This window comes from Sparus aurata, chromosome 12 (genome assembly GCF_900880675.1).
Source record: "Sparus aurata chromosome 12, fSpaAur1.1, whole genome shotgun sequence".
NCBI lineage: Eukaryota > Metazoa > Chordata > Actinopteri > Spariformes > Sparidae > Sparus > Sparus aurata.
The window spans coordinates 21834029-21857425 of record NC_044198.1 but is presented as its reverse complement, the minus strand read 5'-3'; the positions used below and the strand labels follow the sequence as shown (position 1 = coordinate 21857425).

The following is a 23397-nucleotide window of genomic DNA, read 5'->3' as shown; positions in this document are numbered from 1 at the left end:
AAAGTCAGAACGTCTCTTCAACCAGCAACGTCTCTTTAATGAGAAAGATCCACACACTGGCCACAGCCGCACCCTGAGAGCCATCCCAGCAATTTGGGTCAGAGATTTAAAAGGCGACAGTGATATATAGAGACCATTCGAACCTGCGATTGAATATCTTGCATGATACTGATATCATATGGACTCTGAACGTAAGTAGGTTTCACTCTTGGTTGTATCGGACTGCCGGGATCTTTGAAATGATGCCAGCCATTTGAAATCTATCAGACGAGCATGATTGCCTCCGATATTAAAAAGAAAAAGATCAACAAACCTTCACATTTCTCAGTGAATACATTCAGAGGCGGACATGACGCGAGCTGGATGTGTACAAAATATCTTCCGTGTGTCTGGATCAGAAGCTTTACCACACGAGCAAACGGTTTTAAAAACATTAAAAGTGAACATACGCTCGTTAAAGCGCCTTTGTCGCAAAACTTACCCACTGTCATACCGAACCAAACACAATATACATCCTCTACTGCTACTGTTTCCTCCAATCAATGAATTAACAAGTTCATTAATTTAATGAACTAATCGTTTGAAAACATCACAGAAGTAAAAAAAAAAAAAAAAAAAAGAAAAGAAAAAAGAAAAACTGCATTGATCTGTCAAGAAAAGTCATTGCACGTCACCAATAAAGCAAATCTCTAAGACATCACAGTTCAACACCGCAGACGAACGCGTCGTCCTCACCGTCAGTTTCAAGTGTTTGTTAAAGTCGTCACAGTTTTCCTCGAAGCTAAAGTCTCCTCTCTCAGGTTACACATACTCTCTCATATAGAAATCTGCAATAAAATAAAATACATCTCTAAAAATGTCCAACGTGAGATGAAGTCGCGATTCGCATCCCGTCAGAGTCAAATATGTCCTTGTCCAAAAACTTTGGGCAACTTTCCAAACTCTGCGTGACGAGATCCGACGTGAGCGAAGCAAATCACCAAAAAAAAAAAAAAACCTCATGACATTCAAGAAAACAATGAATCCCAAAGTCCAGGACTCTCCCGCTATTATGACTTGCCCTTCACTGTTGGCCCGAATGTTTTCTTCTTGGGTGCAGCGGACGGTTGGGGTTTGGGTTTCGGAGCCGACGCGGGCTTCTTCGGTTTCGGCTGCAGGGATTTGAGGCCCAGGATCTCACAGTACTTGTTGCACTGGTGCAGGGCTTTGAACTGGTCGATGAAGGACGTGGCGCAGTTTCCTTTGAAGCCTTTGTATCTGAAAAAGGAATACATTATCAATACATCAGTTAGCACGTTAGCATTTTACATCTGTCAGCGGTTTTATAAAGATACTTACCCTTTCTTAGAGGTGGCTATTCCCACGTCAGTAAGCCTCATTCCCACTCCTGCAAACCACAACATTCAGACTGTAATGTCTGCAAATTTAATGTTGAACCTAAACAATGTAAAGCTTTTTTCCTAACCTTGCATGTCAGTGACCAGCAGGTTGCCCTCAGTCTTGTGGTAGACCCAGTGCTGGAAGGCACAACACTTCTGTCCTGCCTCCGAGTCGCGTCTCCTCAGGTTGATCTCTTTGCCGTCCTTGACTGAGTACTTGACAAAGTCCCCGATCAGCTCTTCCTCCAGCGTTGCATACGGGATGTCGTTGGACGGACGGTGGACCAGGTAGATGGGAATGATCCTGGAGGAAGGATGAAACGAAATCTTGAGCCTGAGTTCTACATGGTTCTACGATAATATGAAGGCTGCAGAGAGTTTAAACAGTCTGTCGTATGCGTCACTCACTCTGGGATCTCTCCGAAGGCCTCGATAGACTGGGCCTCGGTGGTGTAGGACTTGATGTACTCTCTCGCTGTGTTCTGGACCTGGCACTCCTACAGAGCAAAAGAAAGGTTTATTACAATACAACTACTCTATGTATTTAAAACACACTATAATAAATAAAGACATCGTTAAATGTCTCAATAAATAGACTGTGTTTGCTCCGTCTCTGTTCTTTTTAGTGGCGCTTCATGGACGTTTTCCCAAGAAAATCGCATTTTTAGGTCATAAATGCAAAAAACAAACAAGCAAGCAACAGTAAAAGCCTTAGTTTTTAATGTTAAATTTAAAAGCCCTTATTTATTTTAATCAGTGATCTTTGGATATGCCAGTGGGCTGACCTTGTTGACTTCAGACTGAGCCAAGCCAGCTGCTTCCCCCTGTTTCTAGTCTTTATGCTAAGCTAAGCTAACCAGGTTCACCGTACAGACATGAGAGTGGTATCAATCTCCTCGTCTAATTGTTGCCTCTTTTCCCCGTAGATTGAACTTTTCCTCTAAGCTGAACAAAACCTTTTTTTATATAGAACTTTAAGGCCATAAATACAATTTGTTGTTTATCATACTGAATTCTATGAGCCAGTATTAAATGACACGGCACGAGAAATTTGAGGGAAAGAAATAAAACCTGCACTTCAAAAAATTAATTGTCTGACGCTTCACTAGTAGACATGCTAATAATGTTGTGACTGCGTTACAGTTACGTTTGAATGACTTCATTACATCTCTGTAATTTTGTGTTAGAGACAGTATGCTGCGACATCTAACAAGAACATTTCTGCACATAATTCAATTAGACTTTCAGCTCTGAAGGTGTGACATCGGAGTCCTGGTGACGTCCGTACCTCTACAGCCAGGGTGAAGTTCTTCTGAATGAGCTCGTCGTTGTTCTTGGTCCCGTAGCTGATAGAATTGTGCACTTTGAGCACACAGGAGTGTCCAGGTACTAACAGGGGTATCTGACCCGCGTGCAGCTTGGTCCGGAAAGCCCGCCGATGCATCCCCTCCCCGAAGTGCACCTTCTCGGTGATGATGCTGGCAGGCCGGTTGTCTCCGAAGAATTGGTCAGTCAGGAAATCCTCTTTGAACATCAGCCCGGAACACTGCACGTCCTCCTCTTCTGTCCCCACCTCGACTGGGGCAGCTAGAGGAAAGACAGACGGACACAATGTGTCAGCGGTTATCTGTCGAGATCCAAAACATAAACAGCAGACTGGTACGTGACGTAATAACCCTTGTTCTCAGATCACAACTTACATGTGATGATCTTTGGAGTTGGAGGGATGACAATCTCACTGAGCACTGCAAAACAGTCTGAGTCATTAAGATGCACAATTTTAACTGCAGATTTCCTTAGAAGTAGCTGCTATGACTAACTGGTGTTTATACCTTCATATGTGAGCAGGTAGTCCAGGGTGGCCGATCCGTGTGAGCTGGTGAGCCGACACTGGTACTTGCCCAAGTCTTTGTGAGAGGCGTTGGAGATATTCAGCGACACTCTGCTCTCGTCCCCTGCACTTCAGAGAGAGGGACAGTGTCACAACATGCACCACACAAAGCCACAGCGCTACGACCGTCTGGCTGTTCAAATCATCATGTAGAGAGAAAGGCCATGTTCAGCTGAGTTGTTTGATAATACTCTGCACAGTGGACTGCTCAATTTGGGAGAGAATCACGTAAAATGAATCTCAGTACCTCCTCTTGATCTCAGCCAGGGCGGAGCCGTCTCTGCTCCAGGTGACGGTGTGATGGCAGAAGACAGCCGAAAACTGACACCACAGACACAGACTCTGAGGGTCTCCGCTCACCGCCTCGGCCTGGATCGGCTTCACCACCTTGGGTTCTGCAGACATTGTAATAAAATGCTGAAGAATGTGAGTTTGCATACAGTCGTGCATGTTCTTGTGTTGATAATGTGTCACAGAGGAGCAGAAGATTGTCAACCGTTTATTCCTTACCTTCCTTCGGTGGGACCTTCTGTTTGACCACTTCACTGTACGCCTTCTTCGGCGTCGCCCCGGCGTCCGCTTTACGCTCCTCTCCCTTTGCCTTGATGGAAACATCTGCCTTCGGTAGTTTGGACTCCATAGCGCTGAGAATCTTTCCGAACTTATCCCCTGACAGCCGCGGTCTTTTAACGTCGTCCTTCAAAGGACTGGGGAAGTGTTTCACCTGCTGGTCTTTATGATCTGTGTGACGCGGAGGTTGTTCTTCCAGGGGAGCTTTAGCATCTGTTTGCTGGGACTTTTTCTCAGCAGCATGTTGTGACTGATCACTGTCCTTTTGCGCTTTCCCAGCTTTAGCGCCCAGCTTCTCCTCAAACATATCAATCCTTCCTCTTGCCGTCTTTGGTTTCGCTCCATTCTCCACCTCCACGAGTGGCTCCCCGACGGTTTTAACGCCTGTTGTGTTCTGAGCATGTTTCTTCTTCTTTTTCCCATGTGACTTGCTCGGGGCCTTTTCCGTTGCCACACCGGTTTCGATCACCAATTTCGTCTCCTTGTCCTCAAGCCGAGCCGGAGCGTTCTCATTAGCATGATTCTCCCCTGTAAGAGGACGAGCGTCTTCATGTTTGCAGACCTGCTGGGCTGAAACGTTTTGAGAAAAGCTCTCCTGTTTCTTTGCAGCCGGTGCACCATGATGATGACCCGCTGACTTGTCCTTTTTCAAGTGTTTTTTGCCCTCTGAGGTGGACTTATGGCTTTTGTGAGGCATCTTTTCCTGAGTCCTTGCAGATTGCGCGCTGTTGGGTTTCGCAGGCTTGGATGCAAAAGGATCATTCAGATCTAAGGTGATGATTGCAACACGGTTCTCCTCTGAGATGGAGAAATGATCTGCGGGGACAACAGCCAAGTTTGACAGTTCCCTGCTGAGATCATTAATCTCCTCAGCAAGTGTTTTTGTTGGAGCGAAGCAACCTGCAGGGTCCAAGTCCCGATGTCCCTCTGATGAAGGGTCCTCAGAGGAGTCTGTCGTATTTTCCTTTTTATGAATCAACTCTTCATCGCCTTCCACAGGAGGTTCGCCAGTAATCCCACCCGAGGTTGGCCAGAGATCGCTAGGTTGCTCGCAACCGAGGTCTCTGTTGACATCGAGAGACCTTTTGACACAAGTTTGATCTCCTTTCAAACCGCCGCTCGTCTGACAGAAGAGGGTGGAGCCGTTACCGAGAGGAGCTAAGGGCATAATAAACTTGGGACTTCCCCGCTGTGGCTCCAACTGACATGCACCGTCAAAGTCGGGCGAAGGGTCAGATGACACGTGTTCAGGAACATTTATACGGAGGCCAGGTTGTGTGTCCACACCTGGCACATGTGAGTGTGTGTCCAGGAAATCTGTTGAACATTCAGTTACTTCTCCTTCAACCTCAACTGGCCCAGAGCTGCTTTTAGCTTCCTGCTCGGCCGCCGCGCCCGGCTGGGAGATCCTGTGCTCATCTGTCACTTCACACAGTCCATCTGCAAAAGGCTGATAATGAAAATGGACACATGTTAATAAAAGTGTGAGGTGATCTTCAGGAACACATCAAGCTATTTCTGAGTCCGACCTTTCTTTATAGGAATTTTGATCAACTTGAGCTCAGACTGTTAGACTCCACTGAGACTGTGGTGTTAATACTGTTAAAGAGCTTGGTTGGGTTAACGAGTCTGAAGCAAAATTTTTGATTGTTGAGTTTCATTCCCAGACATCTGTATTTGACCACCTGGGAGCGAGCCTCAGCAATAAACGATATTTGCTCGGACAAAGCCATCAACCCAAAGTGCAAGTAGACGAACTGAGCACGAGACTGAAGAAGCACAATCACCCTCCAAAACGGCTCACCCCGCCTTTAACTCAAAGTTAAAATGCAGATTATGCAGATAGCAGGTTACAAAATCACGCCTTTTTTTTTTCCAAGTCTTTCTCAACAAATACCTTTCTATAGAGCCGAAACGCAGCCGTTTGTGAAACACCATGCTCCCATATCCAATCCAACAGTCCATATGTCCTGCATGCACCTGAAACCTATACTGCTGTCGTTAAAACAGGAGCTCCGGCTGTGCCCTGTGTACCTAAGCCAATCAAAAAGCAGTCTCCGGCTGGGGGGCCCGCGTGCTCGCTGGCGTCCCGATCTTGGGTTTTTAAAAGAGATGCGGTGGGAATCGTTGTGTTAAAGGGTATTTACGAAAAGAGAGAGAGAGAGAGAGAGAGAGAGCAAGGGAGGGTCGTATTTCAGTCCTCAGCTGTGCTCTCCTCTCACCCCTCCAACCCTGACACGCCACGGATGCATGCTATTATCATTGAACTCTCAGCTATTATTAGACGCCATTTCTGTCCATCTGAAGTTTTCCTCTCAGGCACTCCTGTTTCCTTCAGCTCACGCAGCTGTCAGTCTTTGAGATGGGAGCCAAAGGACTTATCCAATAATACAGCATCAAGCCTCGGCGACATATCTTGGGTGCAATAATGAATGGCGCCTGTCCAGTGCAAGGCGACAATACTCGTGGGGTATGCCGCGCGGTGGTGACACAAGTGGATTTCACTCTGAGGACCGCTCTATGCGCAGAACCTCCTGACAGGCCATCAATGCTGTAGGTATGACAACGCCGACAAGGGCAGCGGCGGGAATGTCTCTTAATGTCCTGGCTGTGTTTCCAAAGCACATGACTGATTTATATGTTGGCCAGCACGTCTGATGTGAAGGTGATCGCTGTTATTCTTTCTATCACGAAGGGTGATATTTTCCACTGTGCTCTCTCTCTCTCTCTCTCTCTCTGTCACACACTTCAGAAAGTGTGTGTTTTAGGAGTGTGTGAGCAAGCGTGTGTGTGTGTGTGGGACCAACACACAGTTCAACAACTCAGAAAATCCACTCATACTTCATGCTGTTCACACACAGCAAAGCATAAACTTTCCAGCTGTGAAACACTTTTTTTTTTTTTTTTTTTTTTATCGTACCTGAGAGGAAGTCTGAACTGTACAATCAAAAAGCCAATACATGTATATAGATCTTCATCATGATGCATCTCACCTTGTAAATGTTGAGCTCTGTTTGCAGATTCTCTCCCTCGAATTCTGTATCCTCTATGATATTCAGTATGATCGGATCCTCCTCGCTACCGATGAAGCTGTCCGTCTCACAGGACTCGACATATTCGCCAAAGTGCGAAAGGTCAAGATCGAGGGAGGAAGTCAATCCGGGGATCACATCTTCACAGTGTCCTCCAGGAGAGGAGTACTGGTACGTGGGACAGCTCTGGATCTCCTCCAGCTCTGTTTCTCCCTGTGTGGTAGGTGTTGTATCACACAGGGTCTCGGTGCTCTGGGAGCCCTCTCTGTCTGGGAGCTCGGGTCCTCTGGCCTCTAGGCACAGAGACAGAGAGCTCTGCCCAGCGAGGACAGGGCTCTCTGGGATGTTTTGCATCTTCAGGGGCTGATCCTGGACACCCATGGCTGGCTGCGAGTGTGCCTGCGCTGCTGCCTCTTGACCCCCTCCTTCTTTAGGTGTCTCTGTATCTATATGAGTGTTCCCCTTGACCAGCGCCTGCGTCAAAGCATCTATCTCAGCGCCTATTTCTGTGAAGGCAGCGGTGAAGTCCTCTGGGGGCGACGCGAGGATCCCAGTCCAGTCTGAGAGTGCACTGGCCCAGCTGTCCACTGACGACCACCTCTCAACCGGTGGCCCCCAACCTCTGGTGTCATCATCGGACCAGCCAATCCCTTCGCTACTGTCAGGGTTGTAACTTGACACTTGTGTCTCTCTTGTGGGAAAAGACAAGCCACCGGTGGCCGTGAGCCCTCCTTGCATCACAGGATGTCTTGTCTTGTCCAAAATGACGCCATCTTCCGTATCCTCGCCTGCCAGATACTGGCATGCGTCCAGCCACAGTTCGAGGGGGCTGTCGCAGCGCCATGGTCTGGGGGTTAAATCGGTGACCTCTGCTGACTCTTGTCCCGCATCATTTACTGACATCAAGCCTGGCTCGCAGGCATCAACGGCAGGTGGTTTTAGCCTTGTACGCTGGCTCACGTCTGACTCATAGTTCAGCATAGCTTGTGCCTCGCTAGAGCCGCGCTGACATTGACTCTCCGCATTTTCTGAATCGCACGTCAAGTCAGATGCATCGCGCTCAGGGTCCGTTTGTGATAATGTTTGGTATTCGTGACATTTAATCTCCCCTGGATCAACATTAGGGTCCAGGATGAAGCCTTGTGTCTCACTTTCAAAGATGTAAAGGTCTGTCATAGGTGTTACAGTCGTATCGCTCTCTAAACTATCTGACTGATGTGATAACGACCTCAACAGAGAAGTGACTTTACTGTGGTCAGAGCTGAAGCTGTGGTCGGAGAGAGGCTGGGTGACAGATGGCTCCATCAAGGCCTCAGAAGCAGAGGACGTTGCGCCGCAAGGTTGAGGTATGAGAGAAAAGGAGAGGCCTGGTTCACTGACGTTTAGCTCCAATTCAGGTCGTGTGGTAATAAGACCATGAGAGAGTTGAGGTAAAAGAGGTAATACAGGTTCTGATGAACCAAAATAGCTACAAACCCTGCGTTCGTCATCCTCTGGTGCAGGTTCTGACCAACACGACAAGCACGAGATATTATAGCTGGATGACACAGGCCTCAGACAGTCTGAGTCAGTGCTTTTCTCCCGAGGGAGGCATTTGGAAACGTTTGACAAAGTCTTGGTTGATTCGTCAGCGAGGTCCGAGGGATCTGACACAGTCTCTGCTCCTGTCTCGGCTGCAGACAGCGTCTTATCTGTGAGACTGTGCAGAACAGGAGGAGAATCTAAATCCCCTCCTGCTGCCGGCGACCGTGTTTGGTCATCCGTGTCAAGTAGTGACAGATCCATTCTCTCGGCTCGCGACTCCTAGTTGTGCTGCTCGAGGAGGTTGTCAGCAGCGAGACTCCCGCCGTCAAGCAACAACTTTAGGCCAAGTTTTGGGACAAATGGGATAAAGTTCTGTGCAAACATGATCTGTGCCTGGCTTCAGCGGTGTCATTTCCTCCCCTGGGTCCAACTCGGTCCCTGTGTGTTTGGCTTCAGTACCTACAAAGTGAAGCAAGCCATTAACACAGATTAGAAATATTTCACAGCAAAGCTGCAAAACAGTCTGACGGTAGAATAATCTCTGATCTGAGGCTCATGTGTGTATTTAACCTCCTCTGTAGGGGCCCACTTTCTGCTTATCTTAGTCGCAGGAGACCCCCCCCCCCCGTACATGGCATGTTACTTCTATTTTAGAAGCTTTTAAAGGATGCTTGACATACCTTATCAACAGGAAACCTTCCTGTTGTTGTTCCTTTAAAGCTGATTAAAATGCCTGGTGTGTGGTGGCGGTGTTGCTACCAGTTACATACTACAATTCAGCTGAGAATCTGCAGCTCCATCTGCAGCCCTCAACAATCACGATATTCCAAACTGCAAATACCCCCCAAATAACTACACTAACTCCAATGATGACACGCTTGATGGTTAGTAACCCAATTATTTCGCCATAACAACGCATAGCTGTGTCATGACAGCACCTATTTCACAATTGCCCGTGTTTGCCCACTACCTGGCATTCGTGCAGAGACGTGACATGAAGTGTTGAGAGGGTAGGCTTCCAAACATGCACCCTGATATACAAGATCGAAAGGACGGGAGCTGGTGGCACAGACGCTGGAAAAATACCAGCACATCTTCACCCATGACCTGCATTTGTCGGATTCCAGCTGCCGTGAAGGACACCTAGCTGGGCCATCGAGCCTCAGATGTTTACTACGGATTACATATTCTAACTTTAGTAGGTCTATTGACAAACACCTTGCATGTTAAAAATGACCAAATTTTCAGGCTGTAAAAAGTGTAATCAGTTAATAGCAACCTGTAACAAATTATCCTCACACTTTTCAATAATAACAATGAATCCATTCCAGTGTGCCACGATCACATTTATTACCCTGACTCTATATTTAGACTTGATCATCACATGCAGGATATCAGAGTTGTAACCTACTTTTAGAGGCACGTCCAAGTTATAAATTGAACAGAAAACCCATGTCGGTGCGGTTGATAAGCTCATTCGATGTGATTTGATCTGTACTGACATTAGACAACAATAAAGCTGTCGGCACCTCAGCGTGACTGAGAGCAAGAAAGTGTAATTCGATGTCATCTTCACTATCTGTGCCAAAATAGATCCATGCCCCCTCCCCAAGAGCCCGCTGTATCTTTAAAGCTCCTGTAGGAGAACGACTAGCTCAGAGACTTACGAAGTGAACACAGTTTTGAAAATAAACAACACAAGCTGCCTCAAAATGTGAGACTTTCTCAACACTGACAGCTGCAAATGAGCAGGAATTCAAAAATACACTAATATTCACCAATATACATTTTACGTCCAAAACACTTTAAGAGAAAATGTTGATGCTTTAAAAAGTTTCATTCACATCTATCAAGCAGCACAACAGTGTGTGTGTGTGTGTGTGTGTGCGTGTGTGTGTGTGTGTGCGTGTGTGTGTGTGTGTGTGTGTGTGTGAATGTGTGTGTGTTGGCCTGTTAGTGGTGTTGTAACAGATGAAGCAGCATAAAACATTTACTAATCCCCATAAAAGCCACAAACAAATGTCTAACAAGTTCCCTAACAGCTGACTCACACATCACAAAAGTATTATTAAAACAGTTGTCATAGCCTGCAAAGGGGATTTCCAGCCATTCACGTAGTACTTACCCTTTTCATAGCTGTGCAGTTGAGGACATAGACCTGTGATGTTGGACTCCAGTATGAGCTCGGGCAGAGCCGGCGGTCTCGGGGTGTGAGTCTATATTTAACTGTTGTCCCCCCGCAAGTAGTACAAAGTCGGTTACCTGATATTGTGGACATGCGCCGATCTTGAACATTTAACGCTCCGTATCTAAATTTACAGGCTGTTTCAGTGTTGGCCTACTTAAAACAAAAAGATATTGGCTTGTGGTTGTTATGGTTGTAGACGTAATTAAGGGGATTAATGAGAAACTTGGCGAGCACGCACTTGAGTGTGCAACAACTACACACCCTTTATGCAGGAGGAAACAACACAAATGATAAATAAATGCTATCAAGGTTACAAAAGGCTTGTAGAAGGTAAGCTTGTAAATCATATTATGTGTAGAACTCTTATAAATCCACTTACCTTCAATTAGATTACATTTACATGGGGCTGTTTCATCATGCAGGGTGGGAAACTCAAATATATAATATATATAAACATTAGTTAATCTGACAATTGTTATCATTACACTGCTTCCTGACAGAAATATGATGTACAATGAACATCTGGATGGACACCGGGCCATACTTCAAGATAGAATAAAATAAAAACATTGGGTTGTTTGATAACCCATTAGCTTACGTTAGCATTGAGTCACTTCCCTAGCAATCATTACAATTTGATAACATCCAGTGCTATTCACTTCTATACTTAGAATTATGTGTCGAGAATGTGCATCAATATTTAAGAATCAATTAAAACCTTTCATATCGTTTTATCGAAGATGTAACTATGTAATTACTTTTAGCTAGGAAGTTGTTGGATGCTAACCTTAGTGTCTCAAAGTGGCTAATGGGTTGTCAGATACGTTGTTTTAAATACGGCCTGATGTCCCTCCAGATTTATACACAAGCGTTTAAAACTTGATGTTTCATAGAAACGAAGCTTATGTTATGTTTAGTTTAAAGCATTTCGTGGACAGGGCTCTCATCCACTTACCCTCACACTCACACAGCGGCCATTTTCCTCTGATTTTGGTCTCAGTGTGGGAAACTCAATTACAGGCAATTAAACATAATGAATCTGACGAATTGTTATCATCTCACTGCTTCCTAATTGACCAGCAACTGAAAAGATGATCGATAGTGAAAATCTGGAGTGACATCGGGCCATTTCTCAGGGTCAAACAACATTTTTGAAAACCGTTTGCTAACATTAGCATTCAGCCACTTCCTAGCTAACATTACAGTTTCATTACATCCGGTGTGTTTCACTTCCAGCCTGAAACAAATGTGGCGAGAATGTGCATCGTTTTTCTGTAATTAATTTATGCCTTTTTTACCTATCACCTACATCACATGGTAATGTCAGCTAGGATGCTAACGTTGGCTAATGGGTTATCAAATATGTTGTTGTAGGTTGAAATATGGCCTCATGTCTGTCTGGATTTTCACAATCCATAATGTTGTCAGTTGCGGATCAATGAGGGAAGTGGTGAAATGATGACAGTTTGTCAGATTCCTTACATTTACAGGATGTAACCTTGAACCCAGCAGTACAACATTTTGCACATGATCCATACAGGTGGAGAGAAGCGAATAAATGCACAAAAAAATATCCACTTTCTGAGGAGTTGAGCCTGGGAAAAACAAATAGCGAACAGCAAAATATGTAATTTCTTGTTTCACACAAAAAACAGTATTACAAAGTAAATTCCTATGATATAAACATGCCTTTAAAGTACCTGTGAATATCTGGCAAACATTAACACTCTCCTCTGACAACAGTGCCTTGTCGTGACCAAAACAACCCTAATGAGGCCAGCTCATTCTTGGCTTTTATGGAAACGTATTAGTAGTCAATTATCTCGCGCTAGCGTGACAGTGATTCAATGTGACTTTGCCTCTCATTTAGCCAAATCGCTCATCTAATGAGCAGTGAACACAAGCCCTAATGATATTAATGGCAGGTCACTCTCCAATAATTTGAACGGTTCAGTAATTGAGTTGAAAGTGATAATGATTCTGGGAAACAGCCTGTTGGAAAGCTTGAATTAGAATAGCTTGCAGCAAGAGAATAGATGGTGTTTATTCTCCACGACAGCATCTAGTCATATTGAACCTCCTTAAGAAAACTTGAGATTGTGTCTTTTTTGTTTGTTGCAGAGTTGTTTACTTGTCTGTCAGAAAACTGCTTACTCAATGTTATTTCATAAGGCCACTGAAGGACAGTTCGGTAACCAAAAATAATTTACAGCTCTTACATAATTGCTCCTGTGACAGGTGAGGGGGTAGCGGATACACTTCCTGCTTTAAAATCACCCCATTGTAAATAGTTGTTTAACATCAGAGGCCCACCATTTAAACAGCAACGTCTCAGGTCAGACTTTAAACAAAGTAAATAAATAGAATAGACGATTTAAGACGGACTAAACAGAGCACTGACCCCTTCTACGCTGGCAAAGCACTGTGTGAAGTCACTATTGTGAGTGTGTGTGTGTGTGTGTGTGTGTGTGTGTGTGCGTGAGAAACCAGTGACGAGTTTTATGAATGAATCACACACACACACACACACACACACACACACACACAGAAGAGAACAGAAGAGGATGACGATACAAACCAGTAAAACGGTGTCATGTCCTTTTGCTCTTTCAGGCCTGTTATGTAACAGTTGTAGGTTCACACCTGTCCTGTTCTTGTGGTGCCTTGTAAATCTACTAAGCAACAGGAGGAATATTATTGGACTGTGCTTGTGTGTGTGGGGGGGGGGGGTTGTTGTGTATCTAGTTTTATTTGAACTGTGGTAACTGTATTGTTAAATAACTTCAAAACATGTTTTTGTAATGAAATTAGTTTCAAATTATTATTTATTTAAAGGAGTGATGTAGTTAGACCACTCAAAATAAGCTTTACACAAACTTTAATTAATAATTAATTGAGCAGCATTTGGACTCAACTTTAATACTGGAGGACTTGTTGTTCTGCTACACCTGAGAAACAAATACAGTGTTTTACTTTTCAGAACCTTCTGGTCAAATCTCTCCAAATGTGGTGATGCTGAATTTGAATGTTTTTGATGAATTGAAAGACCTTATACTTCAGCTGACAGCTCAAGTGCTAATGTACAGCACATTCTAAAGCTTTCAGAGCTGTTGACGTCCGGGTCGGTGAGGTGTGTTCGACTTTCCGAGTCATAAATCCAACTTCAACGAGTGTTCCAGTTGAAACTGACGACTCGGAACTCAGAAATTCCGACTTACCATCATTAGCGTTCCTTTCAGGGCTTCTACCTCTTAAGCTTAATAAACTATTTAAAAAAAAACCTTTTGGATTAGCTGCAAAATGCAATGTCGCGAAGATGAAAACAGGCTGTATTTCTCATGAAAAAAACTTTGAAGAGATTTGTGATTTTATAGCGTCGCTAGAGCAGATATAAAACATATACACTAATTAAAATAAGCTCAGTCTTAAACATCCAAAGCATTTAAATGTGACATACCTGTCAATGAAGCAGTGATATGAGTACAAAAACATTATTTGATAATAAAACACTGACAGGGGTCATTTTGTTAATAATACATCCACTAAAGTAGGGTTTTAATGAAGGACTGCAACTTGTATTTTCAGTGTGCTAATGCTTCTTTTAATTAAGCAATAAGCACAAAGGGGTGTTAGTATATCATGTCTTTGAAATGCGAGCACGAATATGGAATCGTGCAACATAAAAGTCATCTGGCAGCAACAGTCATAACAAACAAAGTTCTGGAGTTTATGCTTTGGTGTTTCTTGATCCAAAATAGCGCTAATATTACACTTTAATTCGTTGTTTAACATTCGAAAATGCTCGAACAGTCTCGGACACGTTACACCGCCTTGAGCATGTTGTTGTGGGGTTCTTGTAGTCATAGTGAGAGAGGTGTCATCTTACCAACAGCAAGATATATTTTTACACCATGTTGTTGCACAGAGTCTGCCTCGGCCAGGCGTCTGGCCTCCTTCTCTAAATCCCCCCCCCCAGTGGAAAAAAAACGGGTCAGCACATGTAAGAAGTGTGCGTCACAAATACGTTTTGTTTGTGTGCGTGTCTGAGTGGAGGGAGTCAGTTGAGGGATGCTTTTTCCAGAACCAATTAGGGCAGGAGTGCCATAGCGGACATGCACATCTTTACTAAGGCAAATTGCAATGAAAACCATATTTGGCTTTACTCTCAGACCACTGAACACATAGTGGCATTAAATTAGACATGATTGGAAATTATGACAAAGCTCTGTGCAGAAATTGGATTGTTGTTTGTTTGTTCATTTCTTACCTCCATCTTTGGGTCAAACATGATACAAGGAGGAGATTTAGACAAAAGCGTCAATACCCCTGACAGAAGTTTATAGTAACTCTGATTTTACAACAAGTTTCTCTGTGATGAACGGAGGGATCAAGTCATTTCCTTGAGGCTCTTCACATGCATTACGTAGGCCTGCATAACTGGAGAGCCAGGATGGAAACGTAGCTGGATGTTTTTTTCCGTCATGAGAAACTGAAAACCTTTGTTATGATCTCATCAGCTGAGACTCGGCCACTTATAAATTCTGACTCGCTGCCGTGGAAAGTGTTGTGTTGTCTTACATCCGAACCGTTAATAGGATTGGATGTGGATGGCGGGGGGGGGGGGGGGGGACGCTTTGGTCACAAGGAAGCCGGTCACGCGAGTGTTGAAAGAAAACTTCCCGTTACTTCTTTTATTTAAAGAAACAAACAGTTTTTTTTTCTACAAAAGTAGAATTGAACAACAGTGATATCTGAGGAGGCACAAACAAACAGAAAGTACGATGAAGGATGTTAACTGGAGATGCTTTTTTTGTCTGCTATTCAGTGCTCCATCTGAGGAGGAGGTAGGGTTTCTCCACCAGCACAGTTAGCACGTAGCTCACCGCCAGTGTGAGCACCACGTGGCCGAGGAACAGGTACATCTGCAGAATACAGGAGACATAATACAATCTGAGAAAACCTCAATGTTAGGCTCGATGAACCTGAATGAAATGTGCGCTCTGACACACTTACAAAGTTGATGTCCGAGTAGTGGATCGGGGTCTCTTGCAAGCCGATGTAGAGGAGGATGAAGACAGGGTGAGTCAGGTAGCAGGCGAAGCTAATGTTGGAGAGGGGAACCCAGAAACCCAGTGACAAGAGGCTCTTTATAAAACCTGGAGAAACAGTGAGAAACCCAGAAGAGCATGTATTTTGTTTTTTTGTGAGCTTGTTATTATTTGGGTTTTGAACGTCCCTGCTCCTGGTTTACCTCCGTAACCCTCCTCACAGGCCAGTATGATCCAGGTCACAGCCAGAGCCCAGAGCGGTCTGTGCAGTCCCTGGTAGAGGGCGTGCGGCACAGATGTAGCGGCTGGAGTCTCCCTGAGGATGTAGGCCAATCCAACCAACACAGCCATGACCGAGAGGCAGCAGAACCAACCGAGTGCTGCCTGCCACTGGAGACGCGATAAGCAAATCGGTGTGAAAGATACTTAGACTTTTGTGTGTGTGTGTGCCGTCCGGCTTGAAAATATGAGAAAATATCATTTATAAGTTGTGTGTGGCAGGTAATCAGATGTCCTCACCTTTGTCTTTAACAGCTGTTCTTTCTTTGTTGTCAGGTATATTCCGGTCAAGATCCCTATTAGAAACGGCCCATATCTCGTGTAGGGTTTCACATAGTAATACAAGACATAATTCTCAGATGTCCTGCGAAGTAAAGAAACAAACAAGACACAATTTGAATGGCTAGTTGTCCCTTAATTCAGTTTATATTTGATTATATTACATTCGGTGTCATGCATTTGGTTCCTAAGCTGTTTTTTGCACTGGTGCTTGACCACCATCACTTGGTCTTACAGTGTGGACGGCTGAAAGACTGGCAGCTGCAGGAGTGCAGTTATAACAACACTGCTCACGGTGGTCATCAACAGGAGGCCTCCAGCGACGACCGTAAACACACCTCTGTTTCTGATAAACAAAAGATCACAGAACTTGTGTTGTTGTGGTCGGAAATTGCCCCAGCGGTGGCGATGATTCAAACATGTACGGTATTTTTTCCAACTTAAAGGTTGAGTGAGAAGGATTTAGAGAAAGTTCATTACCCCCTGACTTTCCCTCCCCTACAATGGCAGCTAAAAATACAAAAATCCCTAAAGGCCCTCTTCAGAGCCAGTATTCGGTGGAGTTACAGGCGGGAGGCCAAGCAAGTGACCGCGGTTCACAGCTGTGTGTCAGCATTTGTAAGTGTGACACCATTAGATCATTTTAAGGAGACCTCGGGACAACAACAAACCTCGTTTGTGGCAACAAAACTGGGTGTTTTTGCCAAGAAGTCAGGACATCTCCAGCCAAAGCATGATTTTTTTCCTCACCCTAACCAGACCATAAGCAGAGCCTTGTCAAAACACAAGGTTGAACCTAAGAAAATGTAAAGTTGCGACATAAAGACATGGTCAAGTTTAACACATCGGCCAACATTTATTCTGGCAATTGGGTTGAGATTCCCTTAAATCCTACACACTGGACCTTTATCTGAACTGAATCAAGTAAAACTACGTACAGTCTGTAAAAGTAGACCAACAGAGGAGTGGTGGCATAACACTGGAAGTCCAGAGACAGGTACCATGTCCAAGGAATACACTGTGGAGGATGGGAGATAAATTGTCAAATAGATGTTGAGCTAACATATAGCACATCTGAATCACTGCGTAAACTTACTATCTCATGGACTGGGAGGAGATTGCTAATCAGCAGTAAGTTGGCCCACCAGTAAGTCTTACAGTCCATCATTGTATCTATAAATGGGAACCAGTAGGGTCCCCACTGGACCAGAGAGATGAGGCCAATGGTTAGGCACATAATAAACAGATGCAGTGGTTGAATCCTGTAGAAAGACAAAGAGAACACACATTTACATCACAGGTAAATCAGACAGATTATCACAACTTCATTTACTGCAACATACAGCACCTTTTAATCCGTTTGAAGAGATAGTCAGCCACCACACTGGGGCTCAGTTTGTCCTCAGCCCTGTCGATTGAGCCCAGCAGAGACCTCGCACTGAGCAGACCCCTGCAACACAAAAGCTGCTGTAGAAAAACTCACAATAATATATATATATATTTTAAATCTTCATGTTATTTCGGTCTCACCCGAGAAGCAAAAAGGTGTCCACAGCCAGAAAAACAGGTCCGCTCATGGTAAGCACGTACAGAGGGTTTCTCTCAACCGTTTTCTTCCAGTTTTTGTAGTTGTCTGCAATGGAGACGACGCAGTGTGAGGACTGAAAAGACGCACAAACCGAATGAGCAAACCGCAGAGAGTCTTGTCACATACCCAGGTTGTTTATGACGGAGAACTGCGCCGAGTGTCCACACATGATCCACAACAGGCTGAGAACACGGATTCCATGCAGGGAAGAGTAGCCTCCTCCTGGGATGGTTGAGGAGGTGTTGAAGACTCCCTGGCTGGTGGTTTGAAGAGAGAACACCTGAAGGCAGCGGTACACGCAGCTTCGAGGGAGACACAGTGCAGTGTGGCTGGTGCTGTCTACGAAAGACAATATTCAGTAAAGCAGTGTCTGGATATTAATGCAATCTGTGTCTTATTTCTGCAGAATATATAAGCTTCATTGTTAATTGAACGGCTGAGCGCTCAGGACATCTCGAGCAGCGTTTGGGGCTGGTGTTTTAAGATGTAACGCGCTGTTTTCCTAACCCTAACCAAGTGTTTTTTGTTGTCACAAGATACAATTTAACCAAAAAGCAAAAAAATTGAAATGCTACATAAGGAAATCTAACATTTCAACATATCTGTGGCTCAAAGAAACGTACATTTCCAACATTTATTCTTTATTCTATTCTTTATTCAATCGCTGCGGAGCTTCATGCTAGTGATGCAGCTCCTGGTAAATATTTTCAGGAAACACATTGTACTTACCATTACCATTTTCTTCAAAAGTGTTACTATTTATTTCACTATTGGAGGAGCCGTTGGTCTTCAAGGTCCCATAAAGGTTAAGGCCGGTGTTTAAACGGGAAGACTCTGCCGTGGGACTCACTTCTCTGCTCCGTTGCCACCTCATTATAGCTGTAAACACGGTAGCGGCAAGAGGAATAGCAACCATCACGCAGCACACAAACCTGCAGGAGGAAAGCTATCTGTTTTAGGTGAAGATCAAGCTAGCACAGTGGGTTATATTACACGTACATGAAGATAAGACAGTACAGAGGGTAAAATTATATACTGACAGGCAGGTGACATCTGATGCATCAGGTGCACTGGTGTTAGACAGACAGTGCGTCATGATCATCTCCTGCGAGGACTGATTGAGCAGGATGGGAGGTAAAGGAGGAATGAGGGACATCTGATCAGTGTGAAGGTTCCCTGTTAAGATACAATAAAAAAAACAAATAAGTATGGCACTGATTGAATGATACTGAAGCATTGAAGTACAGAAAATAAAATAAGAATTTTGATCACTGACCGTACAGCACCAACATTTCTACATCCGCTTCCCCGCAGGAGTCAGGAACACAAATACCCACAAAGTACTGCACTGTTCCCTATACGGTAGTAAAAAAAAACTTTGTTCAAAATCAGATCTTTGCCTGTCACGATGACATTCTATCTCCTATGATTATGTTTGTTGCTGTTGTTACCTGCCTAAGGAACACCTGGCAGTACTGTCCAGAGAAGGTTGGACCGCGGGCGGAGCGACACTCCTTCAGCAGGCCAGGCTGGTTGGCATTACCTCCTTCAACATTGCTCCCCATCTTTCCAAAAGCGTCGTACACTGACACACAATACACCGCCAGACAACACACAGATGCAACTTAGTACAGAGAGCGAAAAAAGCGGGCAGTTCAAACTTACTCCACAGTCCATTTGATTATTTATTTTTTTTATTTATTTATTTTTTTACAACAAAACACGTAAAATGCCTTTTTGATGATTGATTATGACTGCGTGTGTGTTAATCTTATTATTTAGTCTTAAAGTCCCATTAAAATTGTTTTTACATTCTATTGGCCATGTGCCTAAAAGTAAAAGTTGCTATTTGATATTAGAAAATGCACTGTTCAACTGGCAATAACTGAACATACATTTTCTATTCAATGTTTTCACTGAGAAAAAAACAACAGCAAAGAGAGGAGGGAGGGGGAGAAAGTCCCTGGACTCCCTTAAAAAATAGCTCAATTTAGTGTGTTGTTGAGTTAGAAGACACCTTTCAAACTTGTAAAGCATTGTTTCTGAAAATTCTCAATAATCTGGGCCTTCTTATAAATTCGGCGTATGTTGTAGCCGCATTTAAGGGGTGCTGCACCCCTAGTTCCCGCATCATCATCGTCCGCATCCATGTACTTCCCCATTTTCCATTCAACTTGCCTCAACCGGGTGAAACAGCGCCCCCCTCCATTGTAACTGCTGATCAATGATAGTCAGTATGTGTGGTCAAAACCGGTATTGCACCCTGACCGAATGACAGGTGAGGTTGGCGTACTTTGATTACTGGCGTTAAGTGTCAAACAATTAGGTTCAGACACTAATGATACGACTTTAAATCTCTTAATGAACAAGTGTCGGGTAAAAGAAAGTCTTAATTAAAAGTTGAAGCCACCATATTATAGGCTCACAGTAAACAGCAGTGTGTTAATGTTTTAATATGACATAAATTAGCTTGTTTTTCAGTGTCGCTAGCTGCCGTGGTGTTGAGACTAGTTGGCTAGCAGCTAGCTAACGTTAGCGAGAGAGAGTTCTAGTAACGGAAAAACTATGAGAAGATTATACGACGTGGATATGGATTACTTGATCTGCATCATAAACAACGTGAGTCAGATACACCCTCTGTCTATCTGTATTTATCTGCCTTATGTCTAACTGTATCTCTGAACACTAATACTTGAGGTAATGTAGTAATTGAACGTTACATTACCTTGTTTGGTTGGTTGGACAGCGAAGCTAATGTGCTGTTTACATAGAAATGGATAAAGCTTCAAGGGACATCAATAATTTGTGATTTCTCAGATATTACATATGAAGGTTGTTGGTTGTCAGTAATGAACTGTAACTAAGTACATTTACTCAAGTGCAATTTTGAGGTACTTATACTTAACTTGATTATTTCCATTTTCAGCTTTTTAATAGGCCTACTTCCAGTTCACTACAGTTTGTTGGCAGCTACTGTATTTTTACTCCACTACAATATTTGATAACTTTAACTAGCCCTAACTCGTTACTTTGCAGCAGTCAGCCGATTAAAAAACCTGAATAGTAAATATCTGATTGTCAACCAGGCTTATGATTGGTCCACCTACTGTATATGTAAATGCCTAAATGTATGTATAATATACTTCTACTTTTACTTTTGATACTTAAATAGCACTATGTAGTTTTGGAGAAGAAATTCAAACTCAGAATTTTTATATTTACAATATAAATGTGTTAATATTACTCAGAAATATTTTTCTTTTCCTTAACTGAATTGGGATAATACTGTCCCTTAAACACAATTTGAAGCTAGAAAGGTGGCAGGGTCCGCCAAATATAATTACGACTTTTTACCAAAGTACTAATTTTAACAGGATATCGTCACTTTTACTCAAGTATGACATTTTGGTTGTGGTCTGTGTAGGAGAGTGTAGCGCTGTATTTATTTTTCTATTCTAAGAAACCACAGATATTTCTTTTAGATGTGAACATAATTCTCCTGTCTTTAAGTTACTGTTATATGATTGGTTAAATATTCTAAGGCAATTAAACGATTAAAGATGAATCATAAACATCACTAATCCTGTTCAGTTACATTTCTTTAGATAACCTCTCTAACTTGGCTTCTAATGTCTAATATGAGCAATTATATTAAAAGTTAATTTAACTGATTCCTCTATAAAAACCTTTTTCATAAAGGCCTTTTTAGTTTTTTATGGGCTTGAACCTCGACACCCTAGACTGTAAATGCACAGGTGACTCTACAACATACAGTGAGAAAAAACCTTTCAGAAGTCAGCGACACTTACTGAGAACAGCATATTCCTTTGGCCTGTCCTGTTTGATTTCCCAAAGGAAATTGTTGGTATCATCCATACATCTTTGGCTCACTGTTGACGCCTGCGTACTTTCCAGCGCTACACTACGCCCTTCAAACAGAAGGAACACCACCCAAAACAGTGTCATTTTAAGACTGACAGAATCTTTTTAGCAGATGTGTTTAAATAACAAAGGATGGTGCACGTCATCATGAAGAAGGTAGCGTGAAATTCATCTTGAATGGGATGGATTGAAAAACTGCTTTGGTGACCCTGGGTCGTCCCCACCTGGCTTTCTGTGTCAGGTGTGAACAGGATTTGGTTTCATGACGATGAGAGCATAAAAGAGAAGAGCCAGGCTGTGATTATGTGACCACACAGGCTCAGGAAATTAGAGTGCAGGTCTAGTAATGATTGCTACAGTCAGTGTCAGCCCCATCACTATCACTGGAACAAGAGATATGTTACAATACAATCCTGGCCTTGTCTGATTGCCTCAGGAACTGTTTGTAATTTGTTCTGGACAAATTATTACATTGATTATATCTGTATTTCTACTGAGTTTGTTTATACCAAAGCCATTTGTCTCAAGCTAAAATATGGGAGAAGCAACATTGTAGACAGTCCAGTAATTGAGAAAAGTCAACAATGGCCACTAGAGGGTGAGCTTGTCCTAAAAAACCTTCACAAAAGTACCATAACTTTACCTGGCAACAGTGAGAGAAACAACTTCTACATTATGACCAACTAGTTTTTGAGCTCTTGCTAGAGAGAAGAGACAATAATTTAGATATGCAAACCTCCTGTTTCAATAGATCTGCAATCATTTAAAGTATCTTAATTGATAAGTTTAATCCAACAGTATGTTTCTTTCAAATCATATTTTCTGTTTTAGATTAGTGGTATTAACATTTTAAGGAGACAGGGTTTGCATGATTTGGGTATAATTAAGTATAAGTTCATAGTATTTATGGTTAAATATCACTCCTAAGTGTGCCACTGCCTCTTACATGAAAGTGTTCACTTGATTGCATGACATTAAGACGCGAAACATCTGATGTGAAAATCCCAAATTTTGATTTTAACCGTTATGCGACAATGATCCATGACACAACAGACCCATATGAGCAAATGAGTATGAATGATCCCGAGAGGATGCCTGATATATTTCCATTGAGAGGAGCTGACGTCTCATGTGCAGCCAACATCAGATCTCGCCCCGGCAGGTTTCATCATTTATTGACATAAAACAGCTTCGTACACAAGCATCAGAAATGTCTAAAAACAGCAGCAGCAGCAGCAGGACACATTATAATCAACAAACAATTCACAGACTGCTTCTCACATGCAGTTTTACAGCGCGAGACAGTTAAAGTCTTATTGTCAGCGTAGAAAAAATACTGTTCAGAAGTGAATGAGAGTAATTGTTGATGTAATTGAACTGGTTGTCTTGTATGTCTTACTGTATATAATTCAGTTTCACAGCCAAGTTTACATTCGTTGAAGTTTGTCTTCAGTTTAGATGATTTCGTGTTATTCCTGTAAATGAACATTCGTCATGATTTCACATTAAACTATAAACTGAAGGCAGGAAGTTTTAATTTTGAGTTGGGTGACGAAATACAGAGTCATTACAGCTTTATTTACGCTGTGCTATAAGAACTGATACTGTTAAATAAAAGGCAAGTGCTTTATATCTTATAATTTACATATTCAGGTAAATAAACAGTTTTTTAAGTGAGCTGTAATCACAAAGAGCTGCCATCTATATATTAAGACAGGAATAAAAGGTTTGACAATC

The 23397-nt window shown here is 43.1% G+C and overlaps 2 protein-coding genes across 2 annotated transcripts; both read right to left on the bottom strand.

Moving 5' to 3' along the window:
- Positions 1 to 14: 14 nt before the first annotated feature.
- On the bottom strand, positions 15 to 10607 carry alpk2 (alpha-kinase 2). The gene is made up of 11 exons (XM_030434652.1): positions 10522 to 10607; positions 6834 to 8855; positions 3781 to 5290; positions 3518 to 3665; positions 3212 to 3339; positions 3080 to 3124; positions 2668 to 2966; positions 1788 to 1876; positions 1466 to 1683; positions 1339 to 1387; positions 15 to 1257 (listed from the first exon to the last, which is right to left on the bottom strand). The coding sequence occupies exons 2-11, from the start codon at positions 8655 to 8657 to the stop codon at positions 1050 to 1052; spliced, it is 4518 nt and encodes a 1505-aa protein (XP_030290512.1). The 5' UTR covers positions 8658 to 8855; positions 10522 to 10607; the 3' UTR covers positions 15 to 1049.
- Positions 10608 to 15248: 4641 nt separating this feature from the next.
- On the bottom strand, positions 15249 to 21737 carry oacyl (O-acyltransferase like). The gene is made up of 15 exons (XM_030435345.1): positions 21588 to 21737; positions 19230 to 19363; positions 19055 to 19133; positions 18819 to 18954; positions 18508 to 18710; positions 17905 to 18117; positions 17721 to 17823; positions 17539 to 17640; positions 17287 to 17452; positions 17129 to 17208; positions 16426 to 16536; positions 16152 to 16275; positions 15836 to 16022; positions 15598 to 15740; positions 15249 to 15506 (listed from the first exon to the last, which is right to left on the bottom strand). Exons 1-15 carry the CDS (start codon positions 21652 to 21654, stop codon positions 15402 to 15404), a joined length of 1953 nt encoding a protein of 650 aa, XP_030291205.1. The 5' UTR covers positions 21655 to 21737; the 3' UTR covers positions 15249 to 15401.
- Positions 21738 to 23397: the final 1660 nt, after the last annotated feature.

What these genes read in the sequence shown, in the direction of transcription:
- oacyl (XM_030435345.1), bottom strand. Translation starts at nt 21,654, where the DNA reads ATGGATGATACCAACAATTTCCTTTGGGAAATCAAACAGGACAGGCCA. An exon ending in AAAGGAATATGCTGTTCTCA is followed by an intron (nt 19,364 to 21,587) that starts GTAAGTGTCGCT and finishes ATTGTGTGTCAG; the next exon opens with TGTACGACGCTTTTGGAAAG. An exon ending in GCATCAGATGTCACCTGCCT is followed by an intron (nt 18,711 to 18,818) that starts GTCAGTATATAA and finishes TTCCTCCTGCAG; the next exon opens with GTTTGTGTGCTGCGTGATGG.
- alpk2 (XM_030434652.1), bottom strand. Translation starts at nt 8,657, where the DNA reads ATGGATCTGTCACTACTTGACACGGATGACCAAACACGGTCGCCGGCA. An exon ending in GAAGGTCCCACCGAAGGAAG is followed by an intron (nt 3,666 to 3,780) that starts GTAAGGAATAAA and finishes CAATGTCTGCAG; the next exon opens with AACCCAAGGTGGTGAAGCCG. An exon ending in ATAGCCACCTCTAAGAAAGG is followed by an intron (nt 1,258 to 1,338) that starts GTAAGTATCTTT and finishes TTCCTTTTTCAG; the next exon opens with ATACAAAGGCTTCAAAGGAA.